Source organism: Eleutherodactylus coqui, chromosome 8, assembly GCF_035609145.1.
Source record: "Eleutherodactylus coqui strain aEleCoq1 chromosome 8, aEleCoq1.hap1, whole genome shotgun sequence".
NCBI lineage: Eukaryota > Metazoa > Chordata > Amphibia > Anura > Eleutherodactylidae > Eleutherodactylus > Eleutherodactylus coqui.
Window position 1 is genome coordinate 111,948,127 of NC_089844.1, and position 23,979 is coordinate 111,972,105.

Genomic DNA, 23,979 nt, shown 5'->3' on the forward strand with positions numbered 1-23,979 from the left:
AGCTCCTTGTCTGGGTTTTGTTTTTTTTCTTCCCTCAGAGGGTGGATGGGGCTGTTATTTAGGCCCCTTTAGGCTCTGTCTGAGCATGTGGGATACCTAGCCATCCATTAACGCTGGTCGCAGTTGAAGGACAGATTGCGTCCTTACATATGCAACGCCTTATATTTTCCCGCCCCCTTGGGTACTGCTCTAGAACGTCCCAAGGTCAGAGCTGTGTCCCCCAATGATAACAGACGAGAAAACAAGATTTGGTAAGAACTTACCGTAAAATCTCTTTCTCGTCTTGTTCATTGGGGGACACAGCACCCACCCAGTCTGGTATTGGAACTGTGACGTATACTCCCTAGGGGAGGGTCCTCGGTGCAGTCGCACACGGTGTTGGAATGAGTTACAGTTCGTGAGTATTGTTGTTTATTATCTATGTTGTATCCTACTGGCTGCTCCTACTGCTTGCCTCCTAGTGGCAGAAGCTATACCCAAGGTCAGTGCTGTGTCCCCCAATGATAACAGACGAGAAACATCAATTTGCAAAGTTGTTTCATTTTAGATGCTCTTGAACAGTAAGAGAAAGTGACTGCAAAGGTGGACATAGCCTTTAAGGGGAACCGGTTAGCTCTACTGATATACTTGGTGAGTAAAATATTCACATTACCCTTTAAATGTTAATTCTGGGTATTAGAAACTTTATTCCTCCTAGACATTTATGAATAAGTTGACAACTGGGTGACACAATATCTCTTGTCAAAGGGGTGTGTCCTTACACAGTCAGCACTGATTGGATAATAATACAGTGTACAGGAACAAACCGCCAACTGGTAACACGCAACTATCAATTTATTTATAAATTTCCAGGAGGAATAACAGAAGAACACAACACAGAATTCTAAGAAACAAAATGCTCCAGAATTGTTATTTCATGGAGAATCTAATTCTTTACAAGGCAGTCATGTCAGGGAACTCGCAGATCTCCTTACGTTCACCAGCGTTAAACTTCTGAAAGATTTTACGTATTGCTATTCTTTGGCCGTCACAAATATATCATAAAAGCCACAAAAAAGTGGTATCACTTAAATTCAATCAATTTCATCTTTTCTCTATTGCCTCTTCCAAGTAAACATTTGGATGCTGCTTTTCCGTTTCATAACTATGCCCTCTGGGTCTGAACGGTCACATGAGATTAGTGTTACATAACGGCTTGCAGCAATGACTTATCTGAACCTCGTCATTAGATATTAGTAGTAGGATGCAATTTTTAGGAATTTATTTAAATCATCAGCTTGGCTGAAGGAAATCCGACTATATGGAAATACATTATTTATAGAATTAATATATAGACCTTAGTACAAAAATATATATTTCACTTGATTTTCCCCGGTGTTCGAAACTTTATTACAAGTCCTATGAGAATAATTCAAAATAGGGTGTAAAGTTGGCACTTCTAATTACAGTTCCAATCATGCCATGTGGATGGCAGGTCAAAACAGGCTCCTACTTGCTCACTTCCTTACTTTCAACCAATAGAGAAGAGGAGGACATTACGAATTAATTATTATTCTAGCGCTGGCAATACAATCACAATACACTGCAGTACTTATGGGACAGGTCTGATCACTGGAGATGCAAGTGCCTCTTTTCTGGAATATAAGCAAATTGGCAACATGATGCAGGAAGCCAATCATCAGCGACACCATGTAGTAGTAGCGGTATGACCATCTGACAACCCCAGTACCAAAAAGTGGCTTTTAGCTTGACAATGTGAGGGCATACCCATGTTACTCAATATCTGCCATGTGTGATGTTCACTGCAAGAGTTGGGAAAGATAATTGGCATGCAAATGCTTGTTTTATCTTAAGCCTCAACTATGTTTTTCAGCTTGATGGGCTATGCCATGGGTTATCACGGATGCCTTGTCTGGCATGTATTCATTAATTAGACAAGACCAGTATTTTTGTGAAACCAGCCTTGGGAAGGGGGGGGCATTGTTTCTCCTTGTGGGGAGTACCAAGATGGTGTAAGGAGTCTTATAAGCCATGCAATGCTCCTGGGAAAAGGGGTATGCAAATTGGATGGAAATGTCAAACGTCTTACAGTAATAGGCCTTGCAAAATAAGATAGCATATTTTTTCCCAGGAGGCATTGCATAGTATATTAGACCCCAAAAGTCATCTTGGCAGTTTTCACAAAAATAAACTCTACTCTTACACCCATATCAGAGGAGTTTTAGTCAGCCAAAGACTACTCTACTCTGCACGGATGAGGGGCAAGAACCCCCAGACAACGCTCTGTATATTGTGCCTCTATTCCTTATGGTGTGGCTTACATTCATAGTCATGTTACAAGGTGTGTTAAAAAGGTCAGACACAGCCCTATAAGGAAGCTGCCTTCCAATAGGTGGCGCTACAGAAGCATTTGGCCCATCTCCCATTTATACAGCCTTGTTATGGTAATTAATGTTTGAGTTTTTTTTATTAGTCATGTTCTACCAAGAAATCTTTCAATAGCATGAAAATCTGAAAAGGGCCAGCTGACACCGAAAGCACAGTTGTCGAGAAGGAGAGGAAACAGATGTGGAAAGAAAAGACTGAAAGTTTCATGATGACGGGTATGTAGGTTTACATGGAGAGAAAACCTATGCCAGTAAAAAGTAGTTGGGATTGAACTATCTGAAACCACTAGTGACTATGGTCGGGAATACACATCACTACCCACCTTCCCTGAAGCGGGCCAGGTATATCTTTCCTGGTGTATTTCTTGGCATCTTTATCTTCTTCTGCCGACCTATTGATAACATGATAGAATGCATTAGACACCTAGAGCAAACAGAGTAGGCGAGCCTGCAGGATGTGGTAGACCACTCTCCTTACATAAGACGACTCATACTAACAACTTCCCAAATTAATGACTTCATAATAGTACCTGACCTAAATACCTTCACAAGAAATGTGCTCAGGTAGACCGGTTCAGGGAATGGCATGTATAGAGGACGTTAAGAGGAACCTGTGGAGTAAGTGGAGACAGACACTATATATGTAAATAGGGAATACATTAGGAAGGTTGGGTTGTGAGCCAGCCAATAACCATCTGGCGGGTCGGTGGCTGCAGGCGTGGGTGTTGGGATCCGTGTCACCATCCTCAACCTGTATGCAGGATACAACTCCATGAGAAGCCAGTATGACTTGGGGCTTATGTACACGGACGTATTTGTGTGCAGAGAATACGCAGAGAATGGAACCCATTGATTTCAGTGGGTTGGTTCACATGCACATATTTTGTGTGCGCAACAAAATAAACAGCTTGTTCTATCTACAGGAAAATAGAAAAGAGCCACAGCACTCACACAACCCCCACAGAAAGGACTTCTTTAGGAGGAAGGGGGAGACCAAATTCAAAGACCTCCAGTGGTCAAAAAATGCCAAGCCAACTTCGGGGCTATGGACCTATGCTCCTTCAAAATTACAATAAAAGGCAGCAAAGAAGTGGCAGCATAAGATGAACATGGATACCATACCTTGTTTCATCTGTAAATTGCTTGAAAAAGACCTTGATTAGGTCGAAATGTTGCCTATTTTTAACTACGAAACAATAAAAATGTTCTTTTACCTGAAGAGTTTTTTCTGCATCATCTTATGCTGCCACTTCTTTGCTACCTTTTATTATACAGGAAAATAGAACATACCAACTAATTAGGTTAATTAGCCATTTCAATGCATGGAACCGTGGCTTGCAAAAAGTACAGTTAAAAAAAAAAAAAAAGTTGTGCGCGTAAATGTGCAACACCCAAAACATAAAACTGTGAGACAACGTGTGCAAATATGAATACAGTACGTGGGAATCCGGCCTTAGGCCTCCTTCCCACGAACGGATTTCCGGATTTCAGCGTGTACACCTGCGGCAAATAGAGCATGCCGCGGGTGAGGACGGGAGATTTCACGGTGCGGAATTCCGCGGCGCAAATCCGCTGCGTTGCCCGCAGCTATTAGGTTCTATTGAACCTAATAGCTCAGGGCACACAGTGCGGAATTCCACCGCGGAATTTCGCACCGTGAAATCTCCCGTCCTCACCCGCGGCATGCTCTATTTGCCGCAGGTGTACGCGCTGACGGCTTCCATTGCAGTCAATGGAAGCCGTCCGTTCACGCTATCTCCCGCTGTAACACAGCGGAAGATAGCGTGAAAACGCTTTCCCGCCTACCGCCGCCGCGTCATATGACGCGGCCGGCCGCGTCATGTAACGCGGTGGGCGTCACATGACACGGCCGGCCGCGTCATGTAACGCGGTGGGCGGGGAAGCGTCATGCGGGAGCGAAAACGCCGGATCCACTGCTAAGTATGGGGTCTTTGGGGGGCGCCGTGACGGGCTTCACCGCGGAATATTCCGCAGCGGAGCCCGTCACGCTCGTGTGCAGCTGGCCTTAGTAGACAGCAATAGAGAAAGAAAAAAGATTGGACACTCATTACCAGCTGTCCTGCCAAGAGGTGGCAGTGCCCAGGGAGGCAGAGCTGGTGCATACAGGCGGCGTAGTAAAATGTACCATCTTCAGACCGCTGAGGAAGAGGACATATATAGTCCTCAAGCTCTGGCCTGTGGACATCATACTATTAGGGTACGCTCCGTGTAGCTGCTTTCTGTGCATCTTTGGAAGGTTTTATTGCGTCAACAGAATTTTAAATCGAATGGGTGAAATCTGCTGTGGATCCGCATCATTTCGAGTGGATTTAACGCAGATTTTAGGGCGGATTTGCTGCAAATTTTTCGAGCTGCAAAAAATGTGTGGCTGGACCCTTAAAGGGGTTTTCCCACACAAACTACTTTGGATGACCTATCCTCGAGATAAGTCATTAATAATTGATCTGCTGAGGCCCCCTGCCCTGCATCCCAGCAATCAGGCGCATACTGTCAGCACAGCTACACACAGGAGTATGAGCGGATGCTGCTGCTCTGATCCCGGTGTAGTGGCCAGTGTTTGTAACTGCAGGCGCAGCTCTCACTGAAATCAATGGGAGCTGCATGTGTAGTTACAAGCACCGGCCACTACAAAGGGGTCATAGAAGCAGCTTCCACTTCTGACTCCTATGAATCGCGATGCTGAGAGTAGGCACCTAATCAGCAGGGGTCCTAAACGGCAGACCCTGGCCGATCAGCTACTGATGACCTTATGTGGTATACATGATGCCCCTAAAAAGTTCAAACAGCAGGCCTTCACAGTACTTGCAGCGCTGCCCCCAAAGCTGGAGTTCAAGGGGTGCTATACTCTCTGGATGGTGCAGCAGTACAAGAGCCCCATCAGTACTGCGGCTCCAGTCATGCCAACCGGCTGCTAGAACTACATTAGCTCAATGCAATATTAATAAGCTGCTTTACCTGTCAGCATTGGCGGTGTAACACAAATACGACACAAAGTCGGTTTCATACAGGTGAAGTATTCCCACCCCTCAAAGATTTAATTACCCGAACGACCAGCATTATTATCTCATTACACATGTGAAACTGGCCTTACAAATTATATACTGTTGGATATTTATACCCACTTTTGCCCATCTTCCAGCATCTTCATTGCTTCATTAAGATTCTTCCCCATTTCTGCCAAGGTTGGGTCCACCATCTACAAAATGATAAAAACCACAAAATTAGTAAAAGATCATTTGTAAAAAATGGTTTTGCCTGTACTAGTTTTTACATGAGACCCGCAGAGTCTCTTATCCAGAAAATCAAGCACTTAGATAAGAACCATCAATATATTCAATGAATGTATTCTAGAAAGTAAGACTCCAATCCAGATGACCTGGAGAAAAGAGGCCTTAAAGGTACATTACTTTAAAAAGCACTTTTCAGTTCTAAACCAATATTCCTCCGGATGGGACTCAGTGTATTCGTTATATATCCGGAAGCCCTCTCGTTTACTAATCGCGGTCACAAACTCTACGCCCCACTAGTGTCATGTTTTTAAACGATTTCTATGCCCCTGGATTTTTACCATGTTTCTCGGCAAAATGTGTTGAAAAGCCACGGTCCATCTTTCCTTTTTCTAATATTAGAACAATGCTCCGCTATTCGAGCCTCTTATTTTCTGCAGATTCTGCCTTCATTTTATTTAAGCCGCAAGGACATTCTAAAGTCTCATTTACACGCAACAATTATCCCTCAAAATTCGTTCAAACAATAGCTTTTGAGCAATAATCGTTGAGTGTAAACCCTTTCATCTTTCACTCTTCGGCTGAGCAATGATTTTTAGGTGAGCATAAAATCCATCGTTCAGCCAGAGAGAGATAGCAGGATGTGTTTTCCATGGAAGCACCTGATTACATTGTATTCAGCTGACAGCCCAGTTATGCTTAGTTGTACCTGTTGGTCTGAGAAGAAGAAAGTATTTTTAATAACCCCTTTTTCATGTAAACTATTGATGTACAAAGATTTATTGATGACGTCATTGTTATTTGGAATGGTGATGCTGTGGAATTAGAAAATTTTCTTAGGTATATGAGAACAGTAAGAGAAAAATGCGATAAATTTCTTCTTAGTGTTGAGTTTTTAGATCTTACGATTTTTAAAGAAGCGAGTAAATTAAGAACAGAAACCTTTTTTTGTAAATAAAACTGACTGCAATAGTTCCATCCATTATGGTAGTTGCCACTTTAAACCATGGTTGGATAATTTGCCAAAAGGGACATTTAAAGAATCTGTAGAGACTGTACAAATAGGACAGACTTCCTTTCACAATCAAAAATTGTGGAGAAAAGATGACAAGAAAACCGATCTATGAGAGTAATCTAATAGATGCCGCCTGTAAGGACGTAATCAGGGAAGGTGATGAGGATGAAGATGGCCGTACAGCTTACTGAAAAGGACGTTCTTATTAATGCGCTTTTTATTATGTAACTTAAGACTCGTATTGTATGAGGATTATTATTTTAAAAAACTGGCATATACTAAAACATGACCCCATAACAGGCGAGTACCTCCCAGAAAAGCCACAAATTGTACATTGCAGGTGGGGTACTATTAGAGATAAGTGGGCCCATAGCTATAATAAGACATACAAATATAGCCGCTACTAAAAATAAAGGGCATGCCAAAAACATAATTAGAGGGACGGTTGATGTTTTTTATGGTGTGTGTAGCAATAATCCTTATTATATGGAGGATTTTATGACCTGCGATAATACTGGGATAGTATATGTGGTAGAATGTCCTTGCAGCTTTAAATATGTAGGTAGAACCTGCAGAAAATTAAAAACGCAAAAAGCAGATAATCTTAGAAAAGAATGAAGTTTGATATGTAAATGCTGATTAGTTGTAAATGATCATGTGATCAGATTTTTAGAAATGAAGATTGGTGTGAAGAAGATCATTGGTCAAAAATGATGATCCTCAATTTAAGGGCTTATTCAGATGATCGTATATCGGCCGGGTATTCCACGCCCGGCCGATATAAGTCGTCTCTCTCTGCAGGGGGAGGAGGCTGGAAGAGCCAGGAGCAGTGCACTGAGCTCCCACCCCCTCTCCACCCCTTGGGACTGTTTGCAATAGGAGGGGCGGGATGGGGCGGAGCTAAGTCTAGGAACTTAGCTCCGCCGCGCCTCCTCCCATCACTGGGATCCAATTAGAACAATTAGTCCATTTACATATAGGACAATGTTTAGTAAATTAGGAGAACAGGTCCATAAAAATTCACAAAATTACATCCATATCACTCAACTATAAAGGGCTTTCCCTTATAATACACATTTGGAAAATAATCCACGAGAACACACAACATACATTATTACAAGACTTGTGAACCTTCATGTATACACAAGTGATAATGTATGCAATTATGTAAATGAATTATGTAATACATTAATAATGACGCGTCTTCCCCCAGGCAGAGCCATTATTAATATATTACGTAAGTGATGATATCATACGTGATTCTGCAAATGATATATGTATGGGTTAAGCATAGGTGGAGGCATTTGGGTCACAGTGTGCAAGCTGTAAAACCAGGCTCATACGGGCGTGTCGGTGCTGCATGTTCCGCACACGTAATGCACTGTACCAATCTGCCAGGCGGCCATGTTGCCACTCCCAATACTTCTGCGAAATACGTGCACAAGGAAAATCGCAGCATGTTCTATCTTGGCGCATGTTATGTGCGCATACACACCAAGAAAGTACATGGCAATGGGCGACATGCAGCCAATATGTAATGTCATTGCGTACTGGCTGCGTGCCGCGAGCGTCTATCTCGCGACCTGCTTGTACGAGTCCGGTCTAACTGTCATTTTGTTAAGATTTCTGTTTGATGTGTTGTCAGAAGAATGAATGTACAACAAAGGCCTTGCATTATTATGGTGCAATCACGCCGAGGGTGGTTTGATAGTGGTTTAAAAAAAAAATAAAAAAATAAGTCGCATGAAAACCGCATCAGAAAAAGTGTACATTTTCGCCAAATTTGCTGCAAAAAAAAGCTGAATTCACATTACCATATTTGCACATGTGATCGAGCGTGCAATACACAGTGAATAGAACCCATTGAGTAGGTTCATTCCCAAGCATGTATTTGCATGCGCAATTCCATCGTGCAAAAAAAAATACGCAGCATGTTCCATTTTCCTTTGCATTTGCACAGATAAAGAATTGGCCGTTTCAATGACTGACAGCATCGTTGCGTGTTGTTTTGCGCACACAGTACAGTCAAAAACACAATTGTGAGCGAAAATATGCAACCCCGATGTACAAAATTGCGCACCAATGCGCAAAAGCTCATGTGAATCCAGCCTTAGGATGTCATTTGAAACAATAGGATATCCAGCTGCAGCCCGACAATTCGAAACAATTAGAAACAATCCACACGAGGCTACTACAGATAGTCTGCAGCATGTATGGGCAGATTATACAACGGGAATTCACCGTGCACTTGGCCACAGATTCCACGGATTTGTAGAATGCTATGAAAATTCATGCCATAGTGTGCAGTTTTTGAAATTCGCGCTGAGAAAAAAAAAAAAAAAAAAAGAGAAACACCCTCTTCCCCCTCCTCCACCCACCCCCCCAAAAAACTGACATGTCAATTCTTGACATGCTTTGTACGTGAAATCTGCATCAGCCGGCCGCACGCAGGTCTGCCCCATTTGACTGCAGCCAAATTCACGTATGACCTCTGAGGCTCAACAGAAAAATCTGTAATAACTCAAGAGTATTTAGTTAGAGTGAACAACGCTTTCATGTATGGTCACAGGGGACGCACTCAAATAAGGGGGCCTAATTCACACTAAAATCCAAACCCTTAGGAGGGGTTTTCCACAGCACAAAAATCTGTAGAGAACCCTCCCTGTGTGAACATATCCTTAGTGTTTAAGCACTTGGGCGAATAGGACTGCCAAGGAAGTCTATGAAGTCTGTACTGCACTTCTGTAGGTTTCCAATTTCATCTTGGGGTTTCCATTTGCCAAATTCCGTACGAATCAGCCAAGAGAAGTTGTGACATACCCCATCAGACATATTCTGTCCTAGAAGCGTTACTTCTAAGGTAGAACGCCTCCGAAAATAGGAAATTCAAAAAGGACCCTGTATGGGCGTGTATGGAGGCAGTACAGTACTGTGCAGGGGGGCTGTTAGGCTGCATGCATGGGGCTCTAATTATGTGGCTTGGGTCGGTTCATTCTGTGTAATAATACACAGATTTTGCGGTGGATTTCATCAATCACATTACAATTTCACTTCATTGCATGTGAATAATGGATGACAGGCATGCCCGATATCAAGCTGGTCACTTCTTATGAGTGAAAATAGTAAAAGGCCATCCCTTTCTTGTAAAAGCACCAAGTGTCACCTTCAGGGTGCAGAGTTGCACCTGGACCTTGAGGGGATCAAGAGGTCCCTCTGCCCCATAGGAGAAGACCAGTACTACAAGCGATGTGATAGTTGGAGATGGTTACAGATTTTGCATTGGGTCCAAGCAGCTTTGAGTTCTTCCTCTGGCCCCCCTGCTCTTCTACAAGAAATTGCACAGCGTAGGAGGGGGCAGATATGAATGAATCCTGAGACGGCAGATGCTCTGGAGTGAGCCAAGAAGTTGATTTTTGACCCAGCCGCGACTATGTAAACTCCCGATCCTAGAAGATGGCAGGAACATTTGTTTTTATCTTGTTTTAACAATGACTCAGAGACTTTCAGGCCGATCTAAAAATATTCATTTTATTAATTAACTTGATAAACTCGCTGGATGAATAGAAACCGGCATAAACTAAGCAAACACCATCACACCTTGTCTATTTTCTGACTGCACTTCTCAGGTTTCCTATTAAGGAACTGCAGACAAATATCCACTTCTCTCTAACACCTGAGCTCTCATTTTACACAGACAGCTTCAACAAGCCACAGTATGCGTACAAATACACGTACACGGCATCCAGAACCATGTACAATCAATACTATATAACATTGAAGGGATAGTCACAGTTTATAGGGCTCTCACATGAGCGGATACTACCACGTATTACGTGGTACCAATATTTACATTGCTGATAAGTGGATGGTTAGGACTCATGCTGCACATAGACGTCTATGAGGAGCGGAGAATAGAAGAGGGAGGAGAGGCTGAGACTCACACTATGGCTGCTGGAGTTAACAGTAAGTATCCGTTTACACCAAATTAGCGAATTAGGTCAGAGTTTGTTCAGATAGCCCGTTTGTACAAGCAGATACGTCGTTGACTCGGTCACACGAGACATTGTTTAATTGTTCACAATGTGAATAAGAACGACTATACGAGCGCTATTTGAGCAGAACGATAAGTGAATGAACCAACAGTGATGTCTAACGATAAGTGAATGAACCAACAGTGATGTCTAACGATAAGTGAATGAACCAACAGTGATGTCTTTGTCTGTATAAAATGAATGACGAATGAAAAGTCAACGATTTACAGTTCAGCGCTCACTCATTGACTGCCTTTAGACTGAACGATATCGTTCACTTTTGCTTGTTTGAACTTTTTTTTTTGAACGACAATCGTTCCATGTAAAAAGGCCTTTAGTGATTTAATGTGTTACAACTACTAAAACATATTTACACTGCCCAGTAAGTGTCCTTCATGATGATGTCATTTTGGTGTGTGCTACAGAGAGCTTTAGAAAGCAGCATCTGCTGTTTTGTCTATGTTCAGTATATAAAAACCATCATAGCAGCTAGTCTCCTCCAACCAGTTCAGAGAAAACTGAGAATGAGAGATACAGATGGCAGAGGGGGAAACAACTGATAAATACAGGACACCAAGTGCCAGACTCATCCCCAATCAGAAGTTTCCCAGAAGCGTAAATGTCTTCTCCGGATATTGGGAGAATTTCCTTACCCACAATTGCCAGACATAGCCAAACAGAAGTGCTGAACCTCCCAAATGGGGCATGCCATCACACGCAGCCAGGGAGAATCTCTCTCGCTCAACTGAAAGAGTGTCACTGGAACCACTTTAACAGAAGTCTGCTGCTAGAAGTGCATCTGATGTCTGACAGAACACCACTGGGCGCATGAGGACAAAAAATTGAGGGATGGGGAAGTCCAGCCACCACCTACCAGCCAGGAGTGTGTACAGCCCATTTACATTGTGTGCACTATGCTGGTTGGAGGAAGAACTCCAGAAGACTTCCTAGAGTAAAACTTGTGGAGTGTGCAAGGGCCTGCATATACAATAATCAGCTACTCTACCCCAAAAAGGTATTTGCACGCATGCTTCAGTTTGTAATCGGTTCACATTCAGTTAAAAACTTTTTGTAAAAGCAGTGCTGGTTCCATCCTCGATTCCGTCCGCCATGCATAAAATTTAATGGAACGAAAACCAAGATGGAACCACAGGGAAGGATTGTGAGATGGAGACATCTTTTATCCGTCTCGTACAGTTTTTGTCCCTGTTAGTATTTTACACTGGATAGAAAAATACTGAGCACTTGTTGGTGATGTCTAGGGTCCGTACCCATGTAGTTTCCAGCTTGGAGGACAGAAACCATGACGGACCCAGTGCCGATTTCACAGAACATTGTGTGATACCAGCCTTCACCCAATTCGGACCCAGTGCCTAATATGTATATTGGGTTTAGAATTCCTGCAATCCAGAGCCATGTAGTGAATAGAGGAAGCAGCAGTGTAGTTTCCTCTACTGGACCCTGCGATCACATGATTGCCAGCCAACTCTTCCTGGGCCTTAGCAGGCCCAGATCAGCTTTGCCACTAATAAACATAGGTGAATGACTTCACCTGCAAATGGGGCTCATGTGGATGCCCCAGTTACAGTGGAAAAGTGCAAAAAAAAAAAAAAAGACATTGGATGTCCCCCAGAGGTCTTATATAACGTCATGAGGGACATATTAGCAAATAACAAATGCAGTAATCAAATAAGCGCCCATGCCGAGCTAAAATATCAACATGTCCCCCCATTAATTCAAAACTATACAAGTTATATATGAAAGCAACCTAAACAAAATGGGGAACCCTTTCCAATACTTTAGTGCAAATGTACTCATTTTAAAAATAAGGAACTATAGACTGTACAATATAGGTTTCTTTTTGTACACATAATCCCTAATGAAATGAAAAAGAAGATTTCAGTGAAAAAGGGTATTAAAAAATAGCCCTACATGTTACGAGAGGGTAAAAAAACAAACAAACAAAAAAAACAAAAAACAGCAAAATAATTTCGGTCACCCAAGAAAGAAGAAAATAAAAAAAATAAAAAAAAAAACTATTAAACTACCACCACATGCATTAAAAAAAAAAAAAAAAAAAAAAAGAAAGTGCTAAAAAGTGACTGGCGATTTAGGACTGAAACACACTGGTCATTAACCTCTTGAGTGGCAGGTTTCCTACCGCCCTGTCGTGCCCACCAGGGCAGGTTTTTTAAAATGGTCTAATCATTGAATTTCAACTAATTTTGCAGTTGCGTCTCAAGAGCCATAACTTTTTCATTTTTCCATTGACATGGCCATATAAGGGCTTGTTTTTTGCGGGACAAGTTGTGATTTTTTAAACAGGGGGGAGGAAAAAAAGAGGCCATGTCATTAAGGGGTTAAATAATGCATTAACTTCCTTCTCTGGGTCATTACGACGCATGGATACCACATGTGTGATTGTATTTTTGATTTTTTTTACAAAGTAAAGGGAGACAAGTGTTTTTATTATTTTTTTTTATAATTTTTTAACTTTTTAAAAAATTTTTTTTTGTCCCTTTAGGGGACTTCCACAGGGACCCATCAGGACCCCTGATCACATTCCGGGGGTCCGATGGTGACAGCCCTTTACATGCTGCAGTGACAGCCCTTTACATGCTGCAGTCACATAGACTGCAGCATGTAAGGGGTTAACAGCAGAGATCGGAGGTTTTCTCTGATCTCTGCTGTAAGAGCTGGTACCTAGCTGTCCTCTGACAGCCAAGCACCAAGCTCTCCCTGCCACAGAGACCATCGGCTTGCTTCTGACAAGCCGATGGTCTCTATGGCAACCTGTAAACAAAGCAGGAGGTTGCCGGCAGATTGGCAATATCTTCTGCTGGTTTTTCAAAGCCCTTGGTTTGTTCTCTGTGGGTCTGTGCAGGCAGAGCACAATGTCACAGCTTGTGGCATTGTGCTCTGCAGCTTCCATAGTGATACATGGGCTATGTCGCTATGAGCAGTGGAGCTTCTCCCGGAAAATTTCCGTGCGTGCCACTCAAGGGGTTAAAGGTAATCCGTTAGCTAGAATTTGCTACACAAACTGCATGCACATTCAGCGCCGAACAGTCCAATGGGAGGTCCAATCTGTGACTGACAGCTGTGTGTGACTGTACATACAGGGGTAGCTGTCAAACACTGATAGGACCGCCCATTGGACTGTTCAGCTCAGAATGTGCAAAGGTTTAAAGGAAATCTGTCAGCTCTAGCATGCTGTCCAAACTGCAGGCATCATGTTATAGAGCAGAAGGAGCTGAGCAGATTGGTATATAGTGTTAGGCCGCCTGCAAACAGCCGGGTCGGATCCGGCAGCGAGAATTCTCGCAGTCGGACCCGACCTGAGCGCCTGCAGAGAGCAGTGCGGAACTCACCCACTCCCGCACCTCCGGCTCTTTCATGTGCCCGCACATGCGCAGAGCGGAGCCGGCGGCCGGGGAGTGACGTTTCTGTGCGGGGCTCGCAATAGAGCATGCCGCGGTTTGTTTTCTGCGCGTGATTTCACGCAGACAAACCGCGGCCGTCTGCACAGGATTGCGTATTGTAACGCAATCCTATGCAGGCATGTACGGATGGAAATCCTGCGGGAAATCCTGCCGCGGAATTTTCGCCCGTCTGCAGGCGGCCTTATGGGGAAAGATTCAGTAGAACTTGTGGTTTATACATTTATATCTCTACTCATTCCCAGTTGAACAGTCCAGTGGGCGGTCATATCAGTGATTGAGAACTACCCCTATATGTACAGTCATACACAGGTAGCTGTCAATCACTGATAGCTCCGCCCATTGGACTGTTCAACTCAGAATGAGCAGAGATATAAAATCTATAAAAACACAATTTATACGGTACCGAATCTTTCCCCATAAAACTGTATATCAATCTGCTCAGCTCCTCGTGCTCTATAACAACATGAGGCCTGAGTGTAGACAGCAAGTTCAAGCGGATAGGATCCTTTTAAGGGGCTAATGGTTCAAATTTACAAAAAAAAAAAAAAAGAAAATAAATTTTCTTTAATAAGAATGAATTTGTGTTTTGTATCATTGCAAGATAAACACCCAACATTATTGTACGTAAACCTGCCAGCAAAGGAGATACAAGCACGTAACCTGTTACATGTAAAGTTAAGCGAATAAACATATTTTTGAAACAAAAAGAATGAATTTGTGGCAAATGTCAGCAGTATGAATATCTGAATATGAAGTTGCAGATTCTTCTAATCTTTGGGTGCTCTTTTTCACTGCTCCTTATGGCTTTCCTTCTGCGTCACAGATGAGGATGTGCAGATCTGCCCTTCCCAGCGGCACTGTACTCCATCACATGGCACTGGACAAGGAAGTCATACGTAGGAGGTCACAAACCATCTCCTCTCCTAGCCAGTGCTGTTGTACACACCTTCAGTAAACAGACAGTATTTGCCCGCCATCTGATTACACAACACCATCCCTCCGGCTGAAGCTGCTATGTAATACTGTATACTGTGCGGCTTTAGCAACTTAAAAAATTATTACATTCGTTTTCTAACGTATCGGTCCCCCACCCCTCCCCCAAAGAAATAGCTACCAAAATGCCATAAACAAAAATGCAATGTTTGTGGTGCATTTCATAATATTTCAGTTTTTTTTGCGGCCTCATATGCAGCGATATATGAATATGCCATTTACAATTTTAGCACTGCGATTCTATAACGGACCAGAAAAATACCGGGAAATGCTCTAAGAAATTACGGTACAATATGAAGCTGAGCCGTAATATGAAATTTAATAAAATATGACATTTACTCCCACTTCCAAGATAAGCAAATATTGCCTTGTATACATGTATAATGAAACACAGCACTTGTTAACCCCCTAGTGACCAAGCCTGTTTACGCCTTCATGAGCAACTCTTTTGTTTTCTTTTTTTTTTATTGCACTCCAGGAGCCATAACTTTTTAAGTTTTCCATTGACACAATATTTTTTGTGGGACAAGTTGTATTTTTTTAATGGCATCATTTTTGGGTACATATAATGTACTGTATAACTTCATTTTTAACCCACTGAACGCTTTAATTTGGCGTTCAGTGCGCAAAATGAATGATGCAATAACATTCTCTGGGTCAGCCCGTTCCACAATACCAAGTTGTAAGAATTTTTTTCTGCAAAAAAAAAACAAAACACTAAAAAGGATCTGTTTTTGTGTCGCCACATTAAAAAAAAAAAAAAGAGCCATTGCAATGTTATTTTTCCATCAACGGAGCTCTATGAGGGCTTGTTTTTTTTTTGGGGGGGGGGGGGGGGGGGATGAACTCCAGTGTTTACTTATCCAATTTTTGGGAACATGTAACATTTTGATTACTTTTCATTCCATATTTTGCTAGAGGCAAGACTAACAAAATCTGCAATTCTAGCATGGTTTTTATTTTTAACGGCGTTCACTGTGCAGTGTAAACAATATGCTATATTGATTCTGCAGGCCAGTACGATTAGGTCAATACCAGATTGATATATTTTAAATTTTTTTTGTGACATTTTGATTACGTTCTATTTCATTTTTTGTAAGGCGAGACAGGCAAAATGACCCATTTTTGCCATTTTTTTGTGTTTTTCTTTTCATGACGTGCACTGTGCGGGTTAAATAATGTACTAACTTTTTCTCTAGGTCATTACAAACAGAGAAAAACTGTATTTCCCCCAAGTTATTAAAAAAAAAAGTTATAATTGTTGACTAGTGTAATCTGGCAGTAAAAAAGGCCTTAAGCCCTAATGCACACGGGTGTAACATCTGCACTGCAGGATGCAGACCTCCGGATCCTGCAGCAAATACAGCCCATAAGACATGCATTAAAAAATGCATTTCCAAGCCCATAAGCGGAAATAAACTGCGATATTCCGCTCGCGGGGTGGAAATAGCAGCATGTCCTATTTCAGTGCGAGCCTCGCAGAGGCTCACACTATCCACGTCATCACCGGTGCTACACTGCACATGTGCGGCGGTGCACCAGCCAGCGTATCCATGGAGCAGAGAGAAGATGCCGGACAGGTAAGCCGGCAGTCACTGCAGGGGCACAGGGTCGCATCCGCTGCAAGGATCTCACAGTCGGAATCCGATCAGGCCGTCTGCATTCGGCCTAACACAAGCATCTAAGGAAGGGACATTATCTGTAATTCTGGTGTACTCTGCCCCCGCACACCCAGAAGAACAGGAAACACTGGCTTGTGCTTTATATAGAAGGTGTTATCCACTGCCAACACCTTGACACTTGACAGGTAAAGAGAAAAGGTAAATCAGCTTTCTATGACCTTAAAGAGGTTGTCTGACGTTATTTTCTTATATAGCTTAGTGTGTCCAAAACTATATAAATGCGATCTACCTACCACTGCGCCGGAGCGACATTTTGGTGTTATGGCATCTGACAAGTGACGTCACCGGGTCTTCTGGCCTAGTGACGTCATATAAACCTGTCATGTGGGCTTCTAATGTAGCACCAGTAGGTTTACAGGTTGTCACTGATTACTTCCCCGTTGGGGCATCCTATTGGCTGCCACGGTCACATGGGTAAACAGCCACTGGAAGACCGGATCTAGCGGCTGAGAGGCAAGTATTGGTGTGTTCAGGTTTTTTTTTATGTGAGATTCATCCCAATTGTCATCAATGTACTCAGAAAACCCTTTTAATGTGGAATTTGTCTTTATACATATCAGCCAATCCAAACAGCCAGTGCTGTAGTGTAAAGCATGGGGAGAGACACAGCATCCGCCTGAGCCTCAGAGACAAGAGTTTCCCCGATCATCGGCCAATGGGAACATAGACCCGATCAGCTGGTGATCAACAAACACCCGTCACCAGGTGATCGTGTCTTATATACAGGCATACCACCTTTAGCAGTGCATATGGGCCGGTACAAAAGGGAAGACAGATCAGTCAATGCCCCCTCAGGCCAGCCATGGATTACAATGTTGCTTGTGTAACTCAAGGCTGCATGACGTTGCCCTTCGTAAGATGTGCAGGGTACATACGGTGGGCTTTTATATGATCTGGCTTTTTAGTAAACCAGCCCAACACACCAGGCAACATACTGCTCCAAAAGATTAAAGGGAACTCATCACGCCTGCCAAGCACCATAAACTAAACTGTGGTGCCCATAGGACAGGGAACGTGCAGTGTGGCGGTGCCCGGCTCCCCTATAAGTTGGTGCTTGGTCTGTGAGCAGGACTCTGTTGTTCACTCAGTGCACACACGTTCTCTATGCTGTGGATTTTGTCATGGATATTGGTACAGATCTGCAGCAAATTTTCACCCCTTCAATTGAAATAAAAGGATGAAATCTGCTGCAGACCCAAATCTGCACCAATTCAGCTACACGGGAACATGCTCCAAGAGAGACTCAAGAAGTAAAAGAATGGCCCGCAAGTTATCCTAATGTTATACGTTATAGCAATCTAATACAAAGAAGGTTTTCTTCTGGTTCCCTGGAGGAATCCATCATGTGCGAAGAACAAAGAAGTTTGTTCCGAAAATGCATACTTATAAGTGTAGTAGGAACCATACAAAAGACCACCCCACCACGACGAAGGGTGGTTACAGGACGTACCCAACGGAGGCAAACCTTCAGCCATGGTTTTCTTCATAGGCGTTACTGGTTCCCAATGAAGAAACAAATCATTTCAGTAATTTCATTCTTTACAGCAGTATTGTTTGTGCATTCTATGTAAGGACACATCAGAATGAGTTGCAGAGAACACACTCGGCTCTGCTACACCCATACTTAGACTGTTCAATACGTCCCCACAACACTGCTTCATAGGTATTTTACCAAGCAGAAAGTACAGTGACCTACATACAGATGAGGAAAAATATGAATAATTCAGGTAAAAAGGCAGATTATGGAAACCGCGGTACATGGAGCAAAACGGATCCGGGAAGGAAGACTTAAAGAGGGCAGGTGTTTCTCCTATTTTATAGGTCTACAGTGTGTACAAAGGGTTACGGTACTGAGAGGACACATATTGTGAGATGTAGAGGACCCGCAAGCTGCTGACAACTTTATGGCAGACTGTGTCCAAATGCCAAGACAGTTACGCCGGGACGGACCTGGAGCATGTTCAAGTTTAACTGGGAAAATATTGTCTCACTGCCAGGGTGTGTGCCCTCCTTATGTGCTTCATGTGGGCATATGCCAGGAAGGAAAGAATTACCATACCTACATTAGGCATCCAGTATGGATAGGCATGTGATATGTCTGGTTGGCACTGCTGTACCTCTACGGCACAAATACCCAACTTACCCACGTACTAGACCGTAACACTCGAGTAAGCCATACGAATTATAACACTGTCCAGCAAATGAGAACGTCTGAATGAGCGGTATTATTTAAACCGAACGAATAGCGAACGAGCCAAAGATGATGTTCATGCTTGCACGAAATGAGCCATAAGCGCATGAATCATCATCAAGAGCCCAAACCATTTACAGCTTACAATTGCCTACAACAGGCTGAACTAGATGGACATGGTCTTCATTCAGCCTAACATACAATGTTACAAGGAAGGGCATACTTTTGGAGCTCAAGTGGAGTCTCGGGCAGTTGAAGGCGAAAAGCGTGAAGCCAAAATCAGGAAACGTAATCCATCAACATTTCACTACAGCAGCATCACTTGTAGCATTAATTCTCATCTAGGAGGACATGTGAGTGAAGGACGACCAGAGATCATCCGAGCCTACTGAACCTGAATTAGTTCTCAGAGTGCAACAGATGAAATATATGGCTGCTTCACTTTTAGTCCTCATTTGGTGGAATTTCGCTTTGGATTTGGGCAGCGGTGCCACACCCAAATCCACCGGGAAATCCCCACCATTTGAGCATTTTATTGAATGCTATGCAAATCGATGCTGTAGTTCAAAAGTAGTAGAAAGTAAGAACAGACATGTCCATTCTTGGTGCAGAAACCTTGTTGAGTAGTCGCTACATCCGCATGCAAATCCACACCAGAACTCCAAGGTTGAGCCTCACAGTTCTGTAATGGATTGAGCTGTCAAATCCACGTTATTAAAAGTTATAGTGGATCAGACCATAAAAGCCCCTGTGAACACACCCCAAGCATGCATCCCCAAGGGGTGAACACGCCCCAAGCATGCATCCCCAAGGAGTGAACACGCCCCAAGCATGCATCCCCAAGGAGTGAACACGCCCCAAGCTTCCATCCCCAAGGGGTGAACACGCCCCAAGCTTCCATCCCCAAGGGGTGAACACGCCCCAAGCTTCCATCCCCAAGGGGTGAACACGCCCCAAGCTTCCATCCCCAAGGGGTGAACACGCCCCAAGCTTCCATCCCCAAGGGGTGAACACGCCCCAAGCTTCCATCCCCAAGGGGTGAACACGCCCCAAGCATGCATCCCCAAGGGGTGAACACGCCCCAAGCATGCTTCCCCAAGGGGTGAACACGCCCCAAGCATGCTTCCCCAAGGGGTGAACACGCCCCAAGCATGCTTCCCCAAGGGGTGAACACGCCCCAAGCATGCTTCCCCAAGGGGTGAACACGCCCCAAGCATGCTTCCCCAAGGGGTGAACACGCCCCAAGCATGCTTCCCCAAGGGGTGAACACGCCCCAAGCATGCTTCCCCAAGGGGTGAACACGCCCCAAGCATGCTTCCCCAAGGGGTGAACACGCCCCAAGCATGCTTCCCCAAGGGGTGAACACGCCCCAAGCATGCTTCCCCAAGGGGTGAACACGCCCCAAGCATGCATCCCCAAGGGGTGAACACGCCCCAAGCATGCATCCCCAAGGGGTGAACACGCCCCAAGCATGCATCCCCAAGGGGTGAACACGCCCCAAGCATGCATCCCCAAGGGGTGAACACGCCCCAAGCATGCATCCCCAAGGGGTGAACACGCCCCAAGCATGCATCCCCAAGGGGTGAACACGCCCCAAGCATGCATCCCCAAGGGGTGAACACGCCCCAAGCATGCATCCCCAAGGGGTGAACACGCCCCAAGCATGCATCCCCAAGGGGTGAACACGCCCCAAGCATGCATCCCCAAGGGGTGAACACGCCCCAAGCATGCATCCCCAAGAGGTGAACACGCCCCAAGCATGCATCCCCAAGAGGTGAACACGCCCCAAGCATGCATCCCCAAGAGGTGAACACGCCCCAAGCATCCATCCCCAAGGGGTGAACACGCCCCAAGCTTCCAACCCCAACGGGTGAACACGCCCCAAGCTTCCAACCCCAACGGGTGAACACGCCCCAAGCATGCATCCCCAAGAGGTAAACACTGCCGTAAATCTGCACCAAATCCTCAGAAATATTTGCATGTGTACATTTAGAAATCTGCACTGCAGGTGAATTCCCGCTGTAACCAGATGTTAAAGCCTATACTGAAGATTTAAACAGGGGGCGCTATTGTAACAGTCCTGGAAATTCTTTTTAGAAGTGTGAATACAAAAAATGTTTACAATTAGGATCTGGATTTACCTTGGTGGGACAACTACTTTAACTTTATTACATCCATTCACACACACTGCACCATGGATCATTGCAGATTTTTGGTGGGGAATCCAAACAAAAAATCTGCTCGAAGTAGTCAGGGTGTCTTGGAACTATAACTTTAGTGCCCTCTGGGGACAGTCAATCGGTTAGAAGAAATGCATATATTAATATAGATGCCAAACCATGGTGTCTGAAGCAAGATCCCAGGGACGGAGACCAAGGCCGCCAGCTGTGAGGAACTGCTGATGAGTTTCAAAGGTTCTAGATTAGTTTAGATCCAGAACTTCTACCATATTGATGGAAAAACAGCAAACAATTACCTTTGAAGCTCTGCTCCTGGTGTTCATGGCAAACAAAGACAGGCTGACAGAGGACACGAGATAACTGCTGGCCAGACAATGGCTTGGTCCAACTATCTTCCACCAACTCCATAAAAAAAGAGATACCCATTTGTGTCAGTCCCCACTTATCTCTGGGTACACATTAATAGTAGATAAAACAGGATCTGTAAGTTCCCAGATGGCCTGCTAGTCACTACTGACTGTCATATACGGGTTATCCAGCTAAAAAAACAAACAAACAAAAAAACCCAAAAACTTACAAGTGTGATCCCAGTTGTGAGATGCCCACCATTCAGCAGGTTACCCCCTAACCTCTAGATGGGGTATAACTTGTGATACTGGTACAACCCTACTAACTTATACAAATGGAAATAAACTGGTTTTTGCCAGATCAGTTTATATCAGCTAGGCATCGGTTTTCTTTTTGTTTTGAGAAGATGAAGACAAATCTGTTAATTTTGGATAAAAAGTTGTGAACCAAGCATAACCCCTTTACGATCTGGTCTATAATGCGAGAGTCTATTCTCATCAACATAAACAGGACTTGTGGCCCAACTAAAAAAACATTTTTGCTGTCAAATATACCAGAACCCAGACAGAATCCATTAAAGTCACGGTGATCCAGTGCTCTGCATCTACTTGAAAATGAATCCGGAACGGTTGTCCTGGCTCTGTTATGCATGATGGAAACTGGGACTCATCTGAATCTCTTCTGCCTATCTATTAAACCAGGTTATATTTTTCGGCCTATCACATCACAGCTCCTTACCTATAACAAGTCAAGAAGGCGGCTGCATCAGACAACAGTAATATTAGAGGAGAACAGGTTTGGCTAAAAGATTTGGCATTCCTAAACATTACAATCAACAGCTCGGGTGTTCCAGATCTACAAGGAGGAGTGATATAAGGAAGGCAGTTATAGCTTCACAGTCATTAAGACTAATTAAAAGGTTAAGGTACCTTTACATAGAGAGATTATCACCCAAATTATTACTGGAAACAGGGAATTTGGGCGATCATGGTTCCATGTACAAGCGGCCACCAACAGGGCACTGAGTGAGAACTCGCTCACTTGTCGGAGTAACTTGGTTTTTAGCAGAACTAAAAAGCAGGCGACTGTCAGCCCCTATGAACAGGTAGTCTTTCAATTAAGTATGATAGCCTGTTTACTGTAAATGGAGGCGGGCGGCTGGAAGGATCTCCGGTCCGCTTCGCCTCCATTCACAGAATGACTATGGGTCCTGTGTAAAGCAAAGGAGCGATAGTTGGGTGGTAGGCCGTAGGACAGCTGTTGAGCGCATCTAAGCTTATTTACGTGGATGTTTAAAATCCTCTATCATATATATTAAAAAAAAAAAAAGCTACAGTTCAAAGAAAGAACGACCTAAAAACTGATATTTAAACAGAAATCTACATATAAAATGACCCAACAGATGCTAATGAATCTTTATGGTTTAAGACAGAAGGGGAAGATTTACAAATCCTAAAAGGTAAAGGCAAATCAATTTTTTCTTTTTAACCAAACCATTGATATTTGGTTTTGGCAATCAATCCAGTAAATACTGGAGACACGCTCCCCAGAAAACCACTTACTGACTCTACTAATACACTTAACAGATATACTCAATTTTATCAGGATCTATATTCGTCCCGTGCCACATAAGTCTTTGAGTCTATAAGACAATTTTCCTTAAACTTTCTACAGAACTTTTTTAGATTCTCCCATTACTCAGGAGAAAATAGAAGACACTATCTTCTATGGCCAAAAATGAATCCCCCGGTCCAGATAGCCTTCCACTAGAGCTTTATATACAATCCAGTAGCATCCTACTCCCAAGATTACCTTTACTTTTCACCAAATTAGAGATGAGCGAACCTACTCGTTTCCAGTAATTACTCGATCGAGCACTGCGATTTTCGAGTACTTCAGTACTCGGGTGCAAAGATTCGGGGGGCGCCGTGACGGAGCGGGGGGTAGCAGCTGGGAACAGGGGGGAGCCCTCTCTCTCTCCTTCTCCCCCCCACTCCCCGCTGCAACCCCCCACTCACCCACGGGACCCCCCGAATCTTTTCGCCCGAGTACGGAAGTACTCGAAAATCGCGGTACTCGGGCGAAAAAGGGGCGTGGTCGAGTAGGCTCGCTCATCTCTAGTAAGTGTCCAGATTTATTTAAGGAGGCAAATATTGTAATTTTACTAAAACCTGATAAGCCCCCCCCCCCCCCCCCCCCAAGAATATGGATCTTACAGACCCATATCTCTCCTAAATACAGACTATAAAGTTATTACTAAATTATTAGTAAATGGGTCATCCATGATCTTATCCACTCTGACCAGACAGGATTCATACCTGGCAAATCACCATCAGATAATATCAGACAGGTAACACAAATAGGTTGGAAACAAGTACAAAACTGGGCGTTAGCTTCCTTAGACACAGCAAAGGCATGTGACTCAATTGAATGGCCCTATCCATTAGACATACTGCAATAT

General features: G+C 43.7%; 1 protein-coding gene across 1 annotated transcript in view; it reads right to left on the reverse strand.

The window, feature by feature from the left end:
* PDXDC1 (pyridoxal dependent decarboxylase domain containing 1) overlaps window positions 1-23,979 on the reverse strand; it is a 75,694-nt gene that overhangs the window by 43,763 nt on the left and 7,952 nt on the right. The window contains exons 2-3 of the mRNA XM_066576221.1: window positions 5,531-5,604; window positions 2,711-2,779 (exon numbers count right to left, since the gene is read on the reverse strand). Of these exons, the coding sequence (XP_066432318.1) occupies window positions 2,711-2,779; window positions 5,531-5,604 (143 nt within the window). The remainder of the gene's footprint in view (window positions 1-2,710; window positions 2,780-5,530; window positions 5,605-23,979) is intronic.